This window comes from Chaetomium fimeti (assembly GCF_033439085.1).
Source record: "Chaetomium fimeti strain CBS 168.71 chromosome Unknown B0H64scaffold_12, whole genome shotgun sequence".
Taxonomy (NCBI): Eukaryota; Fungi; Ascomycota; class Sordariomycetes; order Sordariales; family Chaetomiaceae; genus Chaetomium; species Chaetomium fimeti.
In genome coordinates this window covers 169208-183247 of record NW_026944340.1, presented here as the reverse complement: position 1 = coordinate 183247, position 14040 = coordinate 169208, and the positions used below count along the sequence as shown (strand labels likewise).

At 55.7% G+C, this 14040-nt stretch overlaps 7 protein-coding genes across 7 annotated transcripts; 2 read left to right on the top strand and 5 right to left on the bottom strand.

The window, feature by feature from the left end:
- Positions 1-7: 7 nt before the first annotated feature.
- Positions 8-1948, bottom strand: B0H64DRAFT_427536 (PIN domain-like protein). Its single transcript, XM_062805792.1, has 4 exons — positions 1668-1948; positions 1640-1643; positions 1000-1561; positions 8-931 (listed from the first exon to the last, which is right to left on the bottom strand). Exons 1-4 carry the CDS (start codon positions 1765-1767, stop codon positions 410-412), a joined length of 1188 nt encoding a protein of 395 aa, XP_062654135.1. The 5' UTR covers positions 1768-1948; the 3' UTR covers positions 8-409.
- A 441-nt stretch (positions 1949-2389) lies between these two features.
- On the bottom strand, positions 2390-4626 carry B0H64DRAFT_52954 (ferric reductase NAD binding domain-containing protein). Its single transcript, XM_062808384.1, has 3 exons — positions 4277-4626; positions 2707-4224; positions 2390-2651 (listed from the first exon to the last, which is right to left on the bottom strand). Exons 1-3 carry the CDS (start codon positions 4474-4476, stop codon positions 2618-2620), a joined length of 1752 nt encoding a protein of 583 aa, XP_062654134.1. The 5' UTR covers positions 4477-4626; the 3' UTR covers positions 2390-2617.
- Positions 4627-4887: 261 nt separating this feature from the next.
- Positions 4888-5893, top strand: B0H64DRAFT_52958 (uncharacterized protein). Its single transcript, XM_062808385.1, has one exon. The coding sequence runs from the start codon at positions 5224-5226 to the stop codon at positions 5788-5790; it is 567 nt and encodes a 188-aa protein (XP_062654133.1). The 5' UTR covers positions 4888-5223; the 3' UTR covers positions 5791-5893.
- Positions 5894-7236: 1343 nt separating this feature from the next.
- Positions 7237-8847, bottom strand: B0H64DRAFT_411709 (ubiquitin-conjugating enzyme E2). Its single transcript, XM_062804872.1, has 6 exons — positions 8755-8847; positions 8495-8602; positions 8240-8285; positions 8110-8139; positions 7866-8049; positions 7237-7807 (listed from the first exon to the last, which is right to left on the bottom strand). The coding sequence occupies exons 2-6, from the start codon at positions 8536-8538 to the stop codon at positions 7668-7670; spliced, it is 444 nt and encodes a 147-aa protein (XP_062654132.1). The 5' UTR covers positions 8539-8602; positions 8755-8847; the 3' UTR covers positions 7237-7667.
- Positions 8848-9469: 622 nt separating this feature from the next.
- Positions 9470-11142, bottom strand: B0H64DRAFT_52906 (acyl-CoA dehydrogenase/oxidase). The gene is made up of 3 exons (XM_062808383.1): positions 10799-11142; positions 9707-10732; positions 9470-9650 (listed from the first exon to the last, which is right to left on the bottom strand). The coding sequence occupies exons 1-3, from the start codon at positions 11010-11012 to the stop codon at positions 9604-9606; spliced, it is 1287 nt and encodes a 428-aa protein (XP_062654131.1). The 5' UTR covers positions 11013-11142; the 3' UTR covers positions 9470-9603.
- Positions 11143-11485: 343 nt separating this feature from the next.
- On the bottom strand, positions 11486-12212 carry B0H64DRAFT_378422 (integral membrane protein S linking to the trans Golgi network-domain-containing protein; the record flags this gene model as incomplete). The annotated part of the gene is made up of 2 exons (XM_062802585.1): positions 11486-11879; positions 11962-12212. The coding sequence occupies 2 exons, from the start codon at positions 12210-12212 to the stop codon at positions 11486-11488; spliced, it is 645 nt and encodes a 214-aa protein (XP_062654130.1).
- Positions 12213-12909: 697 nt separating this feature from the next.
- B0H64DRAFT_367989 (cytochrome oxidase c subunit VIb-domain-containing protein) lies at positions 12910-13601 on the top strand (the record flags this gene model as incomplete). The annotated part of the gene is made up of 2 exons (XM_062801964.1): positions 12910-13158; positions 13324-13601. The coding sequence occupies 2 exons, from the start codon at positions 12910-12912 to the stop codon at positions 13441-13443; spliced, it is 369 nt and encodes a 122-aa protein (XP_062654129.1). The 3' UTR covers positions 13444-13601.
- Positions 13602-14040: the final 439 nt, after the last annotated feature.

Here is a 14040-nt window from a genome sequence, read left to right as displayed (position 1 = left end):
GCGACTCGTGTGCAGTATACACAGTACATACTTCGTGAAGACTGGGGTGCCTTCGGCTGAATGATGGGGACATGCTGGCAATGCCGAGTGGTTAACTACCAAGACTCTCGAAGAGCTTCACAAGCTTTGCAGGGGCGGTTGTTGATTGTAAAGCCATCATTTTGCTGCAAAATCTCAGGGGCGGCAATCCGAACCCTTCCTGCAATTTTCCCTCTCATCAGCCAGCTTGTCGCCTTGACCGTAACACCGTTAACGCCGTGCCCACTCTCCACATGTCCGTATGTCTGTACCAAGTAAAAGGGACACTGAAGCAAGATGCATCTGCAAAACAAAAATCTTCTGGGAAGAGCATGGACCTCTCCCGCCAAAAAAGTGTCGTCCAAAGGAACGAACCCGAGTGACCTCACCCTCAAGCAGTCCCGCGCGGCTTCGCCTTAGCTTTAGCCTTCTCCTTCTTCTCCTCCTTGATCTTCTTCTTCTTGGCCTCGTTCTGTTCCTCGAGCTTCCGCTTGTGCGCCACGCGTTCGGCCTCCGTCTTGGGGACGACCTTGAAGAAGCCCTCGATACGCGACTGCTGCGAGCTCTTGAGGTTCTTCTCGAGCCGCGCGCCGCCCGACCGTACGCGGTCCTCCGAGAAACCCTTCTCCTGCACTAGGAACTGCACTAGCCCCTCCATGTCAGGCTTGTCCCACTTGAAGTCGCACAGCGGATCGTCGGCCGGCCGCACGTCGGGCGTGAAGAAGAGGTCGCGCGCGTCCTCGAACGGCCAGTCGTCCGGCACCGTGTAGCGGCCCTTGGGGTCATTCTTCATGTACTCGACTACCTTCTCGAGGCTGCCGTGCTCGCGAATCAATTTGAGCGCCGTGGATGGGCCGACTTTGGGGATCGGGTCCAGGTAGTCGCAGCCGAGGAGGATGCAGAGGTCGACAAACTAGAGAGGAGTAAGGATGATCAGTATACTGGGAGTGACAGATCGGAAGGTAAATAAAAGGGGCCCACCTGTTTCCTCTCCATGTTCAGGCCCTCCAGGACTTTTTCAACATGGATCTCCTGAATGGGCTCCTTGCGCTGCTCGCTGAAAGTGAGATGGCGCAGCAAGATTGGGGTGTTGAAGCAGAGGGTGTCCATGTCCTCGCTAGCGGCGGCGTAGACCTTGCCGGCGCGCGCGAGCACCGCACACTGCGCCTCGGCCTCGGTCGGCGCGACGATATAGGGGATGCCCATCAGTTTGAGCAGCCGTTGGCACTCAGCATTGTGCTCCCTCGTGACGCGCACCGTCCTGCGCGAGAACTTCTCCACATCCTCGGCTGTTCCTGTCTCTTTTGCCTCCTCAAGCCCCTCGTTCGCCTCCTGCTTTCGTTGGAACCGCTTGGCCAGTTCGCCGGATTTGAGCTTCGGTGGGGCACCGTCGAAGACATAGAGCGGTTTAATTCCGTTGTCGACCATGCGAAGGGTGCGATAGAACATGCCCATCAAATGTGATGTTGTCTCGCCGCTCTCGTTCATGAGTTGTTGACCGTCGGACCGCACGGCGATGAGGAAGCTGTAAATGCTCATGGAACTGTGGCCAAGTTAGATGGATGTCATGCTTTGCGGTTTCAAGTGGATTCGTACGCATCCTGAAGATTGTTAGCCTGGTGCATTCGAGATGCGAGCGTTGTTGCTTACAATTGCAACCTTGCGGCCGAATTGGCTCTTGATGTCGCCTTCCTTGATGGCATCTGGAGCTTCCTCCTTGATGATGGAGAAGAGTTGTTTGATACCCATATTTGCTATTTCTCGCGGTTATGGAATTTACCAAGAAAGGGTCGTCGATCGGTAGGCTAGGGGAGAAAAATATGGATGAAAAGTAAGTCTGTCTCTTTTTGCACGTTTTCGTGATGTCACGGCTTGTCGCGGGTCTGGGGACTTTGAAAGCTCGACGCGACCAGCTGGGCTCTCTGGGGTCGTGCGACGCGCCCTCCCGCGAAATAGAGTGGGCCCAATTTATACCCCTGCAAGGCTGTCACCAACGAGAACAACTCCTCGTGCTCCTTTCACTGTTCAAGCTGCCAGTGACTGCATCAATCTCTCGTTTGACATCTTGTCGCATGAACAAGACATGAAATTGGAACCACACATTTCAGTACAGATTATGCCAAAGAAGATAGATACAGTGTAGGTATTTTAAATCAGTTATGTACCAAAAACAATAATGCGTGCTGCTCCCTTGCCAAGGAGGAATGGCCCAGTATCTATTAAGCCGTGGTCCAAACATGGTATACAAGGAACAAGAGACGGCGGCGGGTAAATCAATATATGCTTCAAAATATGGACTGGAAGTTCTTGATGGGGAAGTGGGTGGTTGTTCGCGCCGGTCCAGCCAGGGGACACCCCTTCCCCGTATCGCCCCGACCGTTCGTCATGGTTGATATACCTGGCTGGCGCCAGCCTGGTATGGCATGCCCCAGATGGTGCCAGGTCACCTGGCTGGGGTCGAGTCTAAGCTGGAATCGAGAACTCGCAGTTTCGGACAAGGTACGCATGCGGGTTCGGTTGTTGGCGTCCCGCGCCCCAATTAGAAATGGCGAACGGAGACCTCTTGCAGGCTCTGATGTTGTCCCAAGGAAGACACCGTCTAAAAGTTCTCCTTGCCCCAGACGAAGTTAAACCTAAGTGATCCGTTAGTACAAGTGAGATCGCAATAAAGAGGCTGTCCGAACTTACCCAGGCTCGCTGTACTTGTTGCAGAAAATATGTAATGTACTGCCTAACCCCTTGGGACCGCAGAAGAACACACCAGCCTCGGAAGGGGTGTGTAGTTTCCTGATGCCTCTAAAGATCATATCCCAGTTGGGGCGGCCAAAGTTGGTCGGCGACCGCAAGCCGGTAATCGTATCCTTGTCCGCGTTGGCGTCGTTGATCATGATGTTTGTCGCATCGTCGACCTTGATTTTGGCCGTCAGGTAGGTATGGATCTCGATGCGGTTGTCCACATCCTGCGCCTCGATGGCGAGCAGCAGGGAGCGGAACCACTCGAACGACCCGAAGTCTCTGCAAATCCAGAAGAAGTACACCTTGCTGAGCCTCGTCTTCTTCTGCGGGTAGTTCATCCGGTACCAGATCGATTTGAGAATGGACGCGAACGGCGTCACACCGATACCAGCACCGCACAAAACCGAGACCTCGTACTTGAAGACGTCTTCGGATGCCGAGCCGAACGGTCCGTCGATGTAGACACGCGGCAGCACCCGCCGCAGCGCAGGATCCACTTCGTCGTTGTCCTGGTTAACGCCCACCACTTTGGACGAGTCGCCCTTCTTCTTGTCGAACTCGCAACCGAGCGTCTCGGCGACGGACCTGGTGAAATCACCCACGACACGCATGTGAATCGAGATGTAGTCTTCCTCCGGGGCGCTGGTCAAGGTGAAGGGGTGATATTGCCATAGTGACACGGCGGGGCAGCAGAAGAAGATGTACTGGCCGGCTCTTGTCTTGGTGTGCTCCTTCTTGATCTGGATCTCGCAAACGTTGCTCGGGTGCTGGATGACCTTGGAGATGTACGTCTTGTGCCTGCCGCGAATCTCACGGGCGATACGCTCGGCAAGATAGGCGAAGCCTCCGTACATCCAGTACTGCCAGAAGACGCCGATGGCTGAAGTGCCGATGGAGCTGCAAAAGGGTGCAAAGTCGGACTGGATCATGCAGAAGGCGCCGTGAATCGACCAGAAGAAAAAGAAGACGATGAACATATGGTGTGTGTACCAAAACCGCTCGTAGTTTGCGCGCCGCGTCTTCTCGACCGAGGTGATGACCATGCCCGTCAAGGCAATGAGCATGACATACCCCGTCCAGCCCGGCCCGGACACGAGATTGGCCAGCAGGAACCCGTAGAATCCCAGGTTGTTCTTCGCTGCGATCTGGGCGAAGTTGTTCCAGTGGGCAATCGTGTGTACCCACGAGAAGAAGAAAATGGACCACGCCGTGGTAATGTGGAATGTGATGTTTTTGTCGAACTGAATGATGCCGTTGAGCGGTGTCTGCCTCCCCAGCGAGATGAGTGTGCGGCAGACTGGGAACAAAATCAGCGCGACATCGACGTGGAGAACGAGGGCCGCGGCACGGGCGATCATGAATGTCGGCCCGAAGGTGTCCCGCGCGATCTGTAGACTGTCCTTGAGCGCGTAATGGACAAAACTGAAAGCGAACACAGTCGCGTGGAGGATCATGAAAACGAAAACGAAACTGTGGCAAGGGTTAGCGCGAGTTAGTCAAGATACGACAGATCAAAACTCACATCCGGCGGTAGCCTTCATTCACCATCCATCGGTCGAACTTTTCCCGCGGCGTCAGCTCCTTTTGCCTCTCCTGTGTCATCTCGCCCGATAGCAACATCCGCGTGAGGGGCGTCCATCTTGACCTCTCCGACTGCTTTAGTGACCCCGCGCTGCTCCGGTTTCCGCCGCCGTAGCCGTCGTATCCTCCGTAGCTCGCCATGCCAGGTGTCGTTCGCGTTGCCGCCGCGATTCCCAAGCGCGCTTATCCCCTTGCCTTCGAAGTTCCCTCCCAGAACCTCGTTTGAGATTCGGGTCTCTTATTCTTTGCTGATTGCCTCAAGCCCTCCAGTGGGCAGCCGATGCCCGGAAATCCCTCCAACAATCCGGCGATTAAAAAAAAGTCGATCGAGAAGTAGTGCGTGAAAGAATCGGAATCAGAACCTGCTGAACCGGCGAAATAGACCCATCTAAACGAGAGTCGAGAAGAAGATAGGTCGAGCAGCAATACTAAGGAGTGGATATGGAGCCTGCATTTGCCATGGGAGGCGAGGCCGTGGTGGTCAGCAACCAAGCACCTGGGAAAGATGCGCAGCACCAACGAGGAAAAAAGGGGAGGTAAGGGAGACCGGAAGGTCGGGGGCGGGGGCGGGTTTGGTTAAAGTGAGGAGCAAAGCGATCAAGCACCCGGAAACATGAGCTGATTTGTGTAGATCATACCTGTCCACAATGCCTGGTCTCTTCCCGCGGCTGTCGTTGCGCAAGAGAGGAAGGAAGAGGATAAACTCTGACCACTGCGCCGGAGCGAGAGAGCGTGGAAACGAAGCACAGAAACGTGGTGCAAAAAGCGGACACGATTGGCAAACAGCTCGAAAAAGGGGGCACAGCGAACTGGCGCTGAAAGAGCGTCCTTGGGCAAGAATCGCAAACGTGGAACCCTTCCAGGGGGGGATGTTGCGTCCTGTGTCTGATGATGCGGAGGAGAGGGGATGGGCAAGGAACACGACTCGCAAGCAGTGAAACTCAGGACGCCAAGAAGGGGGAGGGATTCTGTATTACGGGTAAAACTTTCGCAAAATCGAACGAGATCCCACATCGTCGAAACGGGCGCTCTGCCGAGATGCGAGCCAAGAGAAGCCCTGGCAGCGGGAGACTGGGGGGGTGCTCGGGGGCTCTGCGGCAAAGGACCATCTCCGCCGCTGCAAAGTCCAGCCCCCAACTCTATCCGGCCTTCGGGTCGTTAAAAACGGCAACAAGGGTTTGCTCACATGGATGGATGGATCCGAACCGCGTGACGCCCAACTTCGCCGCAGAACCATCCGGGCGCGTATATTCTGCCTTGCGTAACCCGGACGGCACCGGCAATCCGACAACAGATCTGAGAGGCCTTTCTCATCAACCTCTTTCCGTCCGAAAATCCAGCGGCAATCGGGTGATTCTCAGGTCCCTGGAACGACGACGACCTGTTGGTTCGACCTCTGCATGGATCGGGGTCGAGGTGACTGAATGCGGAACCGCTGCGTATGGGAATGAATGATCAGACCGATCTCCCGGGAAGACAGGGTATAGAAGGTGGGTAATGGCGCCATTTTCGAAGGGGAAAAGCCAGCGCTGCTTCATGTTCTTCATTCGTGGGCCTGGTGCTGGCGAAGCGCTGCGTTTTGGGCGGCGGCAGTCACGACGCACGCGGTCTCACAGCGTCGCTGCCAAGACCGGGATTTCATGACCCCACGATCGCCTGATCAAAGGCTGTGATTGGTCGATATGGGTCGCGGAGAGCGGTCGGTGTTGCGGTTGCTGTTTCGGCCGGGATCCTGACACACAATGCCCCAATGCCCAGCCCATCGCTTTGTCAGTTTGGTTCTTCGCCCTCGCGACTCGGCGGTATTGTGCCACGGAGAATCGCGGAGACAGCTCATTGAAGACGCAATTGTACGTCTGTAAACAGCAGGTGTCCCGAGAAAGCTCGATAATCTGAACTTGGAGGCCGCTGACATACGACTTATTGGCTTCCATGGTGGGTGGGTTTCCATGTAGGGCGCTGGGAAACGGGGGACCTCCCTCAGCAAGACCAAGACGACAATCCTGGTATTCCCCATTCTATACTCGAATGTTCTTCTATTCCTTTCTTTAGTGCTTCGTACATCATGCGCAAACATGAACCCGTCCACGCAAGCAGTGAAATCTTCGGGTCGTGGACCACGACCCGCCTCACCCCTGAGTAGATCGCCGACTGCAAGATCGCCAGCGCAGGCTCGAAGCGCAGGCCGGCGTTGAAGACCAGCCTAGGCCTCCCGGACCAACCCACCCATTTCGTTCACTCGCCGACGGGATTCTACACAGCAGCTGGGCCGCGAACCGGCCCATCACATGACCAGGTCGTTGGCCGTTCAATCCTCCATCTGGGATCTTACTCAAGCAAGCTTGCCGCCTCCTACTCGGTTCCTCAATATAGAGGCCGCTCCTCCCGAGGTCACCTCCCTCCCACCGTACTGTAATTAGATACACAAGTCCCAAGACGGAGTAAACCACCAACTAGGTAACCAAGCCACCGACCCGGCCATCAATCCAACCACCTCGGTAGGTGTGTACCCAACTACCCCGCCAGGCGAAGCGGCGTAGAAGGATACCCACCCATGATGATGATAGAGTCCGGGAAGGGATCAACAGCGGGAGCTAGCACAAAGTTGTCGATCGGTGTAGCTTGTTGGGCGGGTGCTGTGCCTCATCTGATAACCCTCCCAGCTTCCATGGAACGTAGTCCCGACAGGCGATAGGGCTGCCGGCAGGTGTGAGGCGAGTGCCTCTGGGGTAGGTACTACTCTGACATCAAATCTGCTTCTGAGACGGCGGTCTGATTATTGTATGTTTTATGTGGACGTGATGATGCAGAATCTCGACCGACTTATTGTTGGGGAAAATGGAGATCAAGTGCTAAAACTCAGTGGGAAGAATTAGAGCAGATTCAATACTTCAACGGAACTTGTGAGTATGAGGTATTATTGATTGGATTTTCTCCCGGTGCGGTTTATGCAATCTAGGTAAGTAGGTAGGATCACACGTCAGGCTCCAAGCGACGACCGATAGTCAAAGAGGGTTGCGTGCAGTGACCGAACCCTTCCGGTTCCCAGGTTAGGTGATGCAGTATGAATGATTCGGGAGATGCTGCCAATCCGTGGTGCCTCTGCCAATCCCATATCACTCCAATGAATCCCGCATGATAAATGGTACCGTGGATATCCCTCGCCCCTTCTCAGAACTCCCAGAAACCGCCCCCGTCCCCGCCGCGAAGTCCAAATGGCAGATTATCCCAGGATGTAGAACCCGAGCCGGCCCTTGGACTACACCGAGCGCCCCAGACCAGTACGATTGACCCGCGGGCAGAACCGACGCAAAGCCCCCGGTTTACAACCGTTAGACAGCATACTTCCGAGTCCACTCGCGGGCTGTCTGCTCATACTTCGCAATCTCGGTCTTGTATACGTGAGCGATCTCGGGAACAAGCGGATCGTCGGGGTTCGGGTCGGTCAACATCGAGCAGATGGAGAGGAGCACTGTTGAAAGGTCAGCTGTCGGAGATTCAAGAATGACGACTGCGCGGGGTTCGCATACCCTTCGAGATGGTCAAAGCGGGGCTCCACTGGTCACGCAGGATGTCAAGGCAGATGCTGCCATTTGCGTTGATGTTGGGGTGGTAGATCCTGGTCGTGAAATGGACCTTTGGGGGCTTGAACGGGTAGTCGGTAGGGAACTGGATCTGAAGGAAGAAAACGCCGCCGGCATATGGGGAGTCACCCTGATCGATGTTGATTAGCGTCGGCTCTTTCTCGCATTCGGCAGACTTAAAACCACTTACCGGACCCATGATTGTCGCCTGCCATTGGAACTGGGAAAAAATAAGTTAGCAACAAACGGGATTTGGTCGCGTCGCGCCGACAGTGGCGCGTTGCCACGTCGGCAGACCGGCGTGTGATGGAGGCACCTACGAGATCCTCACCAGTCGGCCCCGCGGAACACGACGAGGGCGGGTCACTGTAAAAGACGTCAGCGGTCAGAATCCCGTCAAATATATCCATCCAAGAGTTCCTCTGATCCCTCGGGATGATGGCCGGGCCGCCGGGTTACGGTTTGGACCCCGCCCGGCTTAGCCCCACCATGACGGACGGACAACCGAATGACGGCACAAACTCGGCGGAAGAAGCGGGCGGGAGTGTGCAAAATGGGAGTCGAGGGCGACTTACCGGCCGAGGTCGGCGAGTTCCTTGTTAATACGCTTCAGCGCCATGTCTGTTTATGTGTGATGTGTGGTTGACGTCGAGGTGCGTCGTCGTCGAGAAGCAAGGGCGCTGCTGAATTTAAGGCAGGCTGTCAGCAGGTCGCCTGTGGAAGGGCACAGAATCCGAATGAAGCGGCCCGAGATGCACACAAGATGTGGCAACGGCTCACGACAGGATAACAAACGCCAAATAAGGGTCGCAAAAAAAAAACAAGTGATGCTTACCAATGAACAACCAATATGGAAGGATGGGCGCGATGTGCAGGGTGTTTGAAGACCAGAATGACGGAAAGTCGACGAAGGTTGTTAGGTTGCAAGAGGGAAAGAGGGGGGAGGTGGGCGGTCGACAAAGGCGGTTTCGAGCCCCACTTCGCCAAAGGCTGAAGCAGGCAATGCTGGCCCAAGGATTTTCAGGCAAGAACTGCGCAGCGGCTGGGTCAGGTTTGGCGCCCAATCGCCAATCAGTGCTTCGCCAACGGGTGTTCCGTTTGCTCACGCGACGCCACTACGGGTGAACACATCAGCTGCTTTAACAAAGTGACAATCAATTCGGCAGCACACTTGTTATCAGGCGGCCCCCCATCCCCGTTGCGACCCGAGGAACAACCACACCTCGAATCCCAGATCGACGCGGCTCGCCCGAGGGCTGGACTGCGTTTGTTTTTTCTTGGCTTGACTCTCGATATCCAATACAAGGAGCACATTCCCGCTGGAGAGATAACTAACTGGCGGATACGGTGTGTCTGCGTTTGCGAAGCCAGGCGCGTGCATGCATGCTTTGGCCCGGAACAAACACAGTCTTGCTGAGCAAGCGACGTGAATGACCGGCCTATCGGATGACTGGAAGGCATCTTTCGAGAGTTCTCTGTCAATGTCTTTGTTTATTTGTATCTTCTTCGTCTTGTGTACCTAAATAGCCCGATGTGGGTAGCCCAGGGTTACGAGGAGTTGTGAGCCCGACAACGTTCGTTTTATGCTGTGAAGATAAATGCATGGTCCACCGATGCCGCGCATCCGGTACGGGAATTCGATGGATGGATGGCCACCCCAGAACGACTTGGAAGCGCCAAAGATCTAAACAAAAGCCTGGACTCCCGTAATAGCCCGCCCTAGGATAAGGCCTGCCTCAAGTTAGATCATCCTCCTCCACATACCAGGAGCAGTTTCCTTAACTTACTATGAATATCGCTTTGGCCTTCATATGTCTGGGTGACATAAAGGTTTGCGACATGACGACCGATCATGTACTCGTCGCTGACAGCGTTGCCGCCAAATATCTCCTGCAACACCCTCGAGTTGTGGAGGGCCCTGTCGCAGTTCTGGCGCTTGATCATGCTGATCATCTCGGGGGTCGCCTTTCCTTGGTCCTTCAGCCGGCCGACCTGGATGGCCGCCAGGGTGCCGTAAGCAGCATCGGTGGCCGCGTCAGCCAGTTTCTTCTGAATCAGCTGGTATTTGGCGAGCGGGTTGCCCTTGAACTGCTTCCGCTCGAGGGAATACGTCCGCGCCCTGTCGATGCAGTCTTCCAGCGCGCCCATGACGCCGAGGGCGATGCCGTACCTGGCGCTGTTGAGGCAGGCGAACGGTCCCTTGAGACCCTCGACCTCGGGGAACATGTTCTCCTTGGGAACGGGACAGTCCTCGAGGTGAATCATACCCGTAATCGAGGCGCGGAGCCCGGTCTTGTTCTTGATTGCAGGCGTCTCTAGGGTTCCGGCAGGACACTGCTTCCTGTTGACTAGAAAGCCACGGATCTTGCCCGTCGCCTGTAATTTGGCCCACACCACCAGCACGTCCGCAATCGGTGAGTTGGTGATCCATGTCTTGGATCCTGTGAGCAGGTAGTAGCCCTCCTTTTGCGGGTGCTCGCGGGCGACGGCTTCCATGGAGCCCGGGTCACTCCCGTGATTTGGCTCGGTTAGGCCGAAGGCGCCAATAAGTTTGCCCTTGGCCATTTCCGGAAGATATTTCTCCTTCAGCTCTGGGGACCCAAAATCATGGATAGCTCCCATGGCCAACGAAGATTGAACAGACATGCTGCTTCGATAACCACTGTCGACGCGCTCAACCGCGCGGGTGATCAGCGCGCCAGCAACAGTTGAGACGCCGGCGCAACCATATCCATCAATGGTGGCACCGAGAAGCCCTAGCTCACCCATCTCCTCGAGAATCTTAGGATCATAGTGTTCATCCCGGTACGCCTCTGATTTCGTGTCAGTCAACGTAGAGCAGAGCAAATACCGGCTATGAGTTCAGGGGGTCACCATACGAAGCACTCGCGGCTGTAACTGCTCCTGGCAATACCGCTCAGCCGTTTCCGAGATAGCCAGCTCCTCCTCGGTCAACAAGTTTTTGGACGCCAGCGGGTCTTCCCAGGTGAACTGCGAGATAGGAGAAGTTGAAGCATAGGTCCTGACACTTGGAACGGGTCGAGCATGAAACAGCGCCCGCGAAGGGAGTTGTCGCAAAAGGAGCCGCGACATGGTCAATGTCGTGAAGAATGTCAAATCAGTGAGAAGTAGACTGAGGAAGAAGTGAACACCCCCGCTATTGCCTCGGGATATCACAAAGATCGTCGGCGTGTGCGGACCGTCTTCTAGTCCTGGCGTGGAGACATCCCCCGGTGATAGCCTCGGGTGTTGTTGACCGAGGAACAATGGGGTCAGTATGGGGGTTAGGGTTAGTTATGCCGCGAACCCAACTTGAATGTCGTGTCTTGGGTAGGAGAGAGCATCGAAATAGTTTTACCGAGAGGGCGGTGACGGTGACGCTGAAGCATAGCTAAGAGATCAATACTAATTTATTTCTCCGGTAAGTGAGATTAATGTGGGTGATCCGGACCCGGGAAACTCTAAAGATGCAAGCCATAGATGAAGACTGGCCAACCCCCCAACCAACGCCGTGCAATGCTCTCTGCTTGGATACTGGATATATAAAGTCATACCACCCCCACATTCTACCTCCCAGCATCGCTCGATAGTGTCGCCATCTCGTACTCCCCCGCTCCGTCCCTCCCTCTCCCTCGTCCTCTACCGCGGGAGAAGCCCTCCTCCTCATCCCCATTCATGCCGCCCACCCCAGCATCGCCATTTTCTCCCCCGGTCCCACCGGCCGTTGATGCCGCGCCGTTACCTCCAAGCGTAATCGGCTGGAGCTGTCGGTAGCGGCAGCCCCATGTTGCCAGCGCAACCGACACCGCACTAGCCGCCGCCATCGAAAGCCACCATGCCGTGTGGCGCGGCAGCTGCCCCGTATATAGCGTGACAACAACGAGGTGGATGGCGTGTACCGAGAGCGCAAAGTCGAGCACGAGTTTGGAGCGGCCGACGAGTACCACTATTGCGACGGCCCTATTTCGTTGCGCGCAGAGTCAGCCATGATTTCCCACACAAGCCTCCCAACTTCCCCGGTGCCATTGGCGGAGAAACCTACATGACCAAACCCCCGTCCAGTATCCACACGAAACCCATCAGCCACCCCTGTGTGGTGTCGCCGCGCACGGCGTCCCAGCCGAAGACGAGGTCCATACTAAAGGCGGAGCCCGCGACCAGCACGGTAAAGAGCATCAGCACCAGCGCCACCGCATAGTACAGCCCTTGTAGCGCGGCGATCTGGCTTAGGATCTTGAGCGGCGGAAGTTCGGCGAGGGCGCCCGGGCGAGGCGGCCGTCGCCGACGCGCCATGGGATTGTTGCGGTTGGGAAGGGAGCGCGGGACGCTGCGACTGTGTGCTTGTCGTCGTTAAAGCCGATCTTTCGAGATTCGAGGTCGGGAGAATGATAGGTACGTTGGCGGCGCAACCGATGGATGCCACGCGGAGTGGAGGGGAGTGACGAGCGACTGGGGCTATATCAAGTATATGCGTAACCACGTAGTTTTTCGATGACTGCCTTGGTGCTCGTCAAGAACTTCACTGCCTAGGGCGTGATGTGAGATTGACTTTGCTAATAAGAGTGCCTGGAGACATGCGCAAGACCGAGAGAGATTTGACTGCGCAATGTCGCACCGCGCGCTGTAATTACCCTGTACGTAATCTCGACACGAGCCGGGGCTCAACGGGCAACCCCACTGCCCCGCTTAACCTAACGGGGAGCGTCAGTCTTTGGTTTCGCAGCAGCGGGACATTCCGAATTCGAGGTTCGAGACTCCGGCGAAGCTCCCAAGACAGGTTCGCGAGCCGAGCAGAATCAAGACGACAACGATCTCCCGCCGCATTCAAGGGGCCAATCCAACCCACTACCGGCGGACCTAGTTCCCCGTACACCACAGCAACTTCGAAAAGCACAACGACCGAACGAGAAAGACGAAGAACGGAACATAGAAGAAGAACCTGAACCAAAAGTAGAAAAGAAAAAAAAAGAAAGAAACCAAGCACACGATAATGGGCCTCCTCCCCAGCCTCAACCTCTTCGGCCCCGCCAGCGAAGCCGACAAGCGGGCGACCGAGGTGCGCAGCGGGGCCGTGGCGCCGAGCCGCGCCGAGCGCGCCCGCTGCTGGGAGGCGCGCGACGCCTACTTTGCCTGCCTGGACGCCGGTGGCATCGTCGACGCCGTCAAGGACGACAGGAAGGCCGCGGCCGCGTGCGGGGCCGAGAGCGGCCGGTTCGAGAAGGACTGCGCCGCGCAATGGGTACGTCCTTTTTTATGTTTCTGTGTGGGTTGTTGGTTTGCCGCTTGTCTTCGTTTGGGGGGCGGGAGTGGGCTGGGAGGTGTCGCGGTGGGGAGGGGATGGGGAGGGGAAAAAAGGAGTGGGCTCCGTGGTGTGGTTTATCGGTCACTAACGGAATCTTGACAGGTCACATATTTCAAAAAGTGGCGGGTGCAGGACATTCAGAAAAAAGCGAGGTTGAAGGAGCTCGAAGCACAAGGGGCTAGCAAGATGGACGTTCAGACCGACTTCGCCGCCCGGAAGTGAAATCCACGGCTGATCGCGAGCTGAACAAAAGCGCGGGTTTGTGACGATCCTGCCGGGGTGTAACATACGATGTAATATGTCTGTCTATTTATATGGGATACCCGGCGGCCCGGCGTTGGCCCAGGTTGGGTATAGAATCATGAACTCTTTTCTCAAAACTACAACTGTGTTTGGCGAACGACCGGTGATACAGCTTCGAAGTTCTCTCGCCCAATGCAAGCGACCCGTCTCGGTGTGGGCGTTACATATTGCACCATTCATTCAGTATTGCTACCCCCTAATGGCTGGCTCTCGCCGAACTTTGTCACCAAATCCACAAGGCTGAAGAGCACCACATTGTAACCGGAAACTAGCATTCGATATGGGAGGGAGGCCTTCATCGCCGCTAGTATATCCATCGTTCGTAACATTGGTCTAATTCTAACGAGCAATAGTAGAACTGTAGCAACAACCCGGCCGGCTATGAGTGATTATGACGAGAAGCAGAAAGATGGATCCAAACAACATAAGAAGAAACAGGTATGAACATGAAAAGGACGGAGACAACTACAAAGGAGACAAAAGAACTTCCTTGGCGTGTATGCTGCTTGATGCGTT

Coding starts and splice junctions, on each gene's coding strand:
- B0H64DRAFT_427536 (XM_062805792.1), bottom strand. CDS start 1,767: ATGGGTATCAAACAACTCTTCTCCATCATCAAGGAGGAAGCTCCAGAT. Junction 932..999: donor TGAACATGGAGAGGAAACAG/GTGGGCCCCTTT, acceptor ACTCCTCTCTAG/TTTGTCGACCTCTGCATCCT.
- B0H64DRAFT_52954 (XM_062808384.1), bottom strand. CDS start 4,476: ATGGCGAGCTACGGAGGATACGACGGCTACGGCGGCGGAAACCGGAGC. Junction 4,225..4,276: donor AATGAAGGCTACCGCCGGAT/GTGAGTTTTGAT, acceptor CCCTTGCCACAG/TTTCGTTTTCGTTTTCATGA. Junction 2,652..2,706: donor AACAAGTACAGCGAGCCTGG/GTAAGTTCGGAC, acceptor CGGATCACTTAG/GTTTAACTTCGTCTGGGGCA.
- B0H64DRAFT_52958 (XM_062808385.1), top strand. CDS start 5,224: ATGATGCGGAGGAGAGGGGATGGGCAAGGAACACGACTCGCAAGCAGT.
- B0H64DRAFT_411709 (XM_062804872.1), bottom strand. CDS start 8,538: ATGGCGCTGAAGCGTATTAACAAGGAACTCGCCGACCTCGGCCG. Junction 8,286..8,494: donor GAACTCGCCGACCTCGGCCG/GTAAGTCGCCCT, acceptor CGTCTTTTACAG/TGACCCGCCCTCGTCGTGTT. Junction 8,050..8,109: donor AGGCGACAATCATGGGTCCG/GTAAGTGGTTTT, acceptor AACATCGATCAG/GGTGACTCCCCATATGCCGG.
- B0H64DRAFT_52906 (XM_062808383.1), bottom strand. CDS start 11,012: ATGTCGCGGCTCCTTTTGCGACAACTCCCTTCGCGGGCGCTGTTTCAT. Junction 10,733..10,798: donor GTTACAGCCGCGAGTGCTTC/GTATGGTGACCC, acceptor ACACGAAATCAG/AGGCGTACCGGGATGAACAC. Junction 9,651..9,706: donor AGGCCAAAGCGATATTCATA/GTAAGTTAAGGA, acceptor AACTTGAGGCAG/GCCTTATCCTAGGGCGGGCT.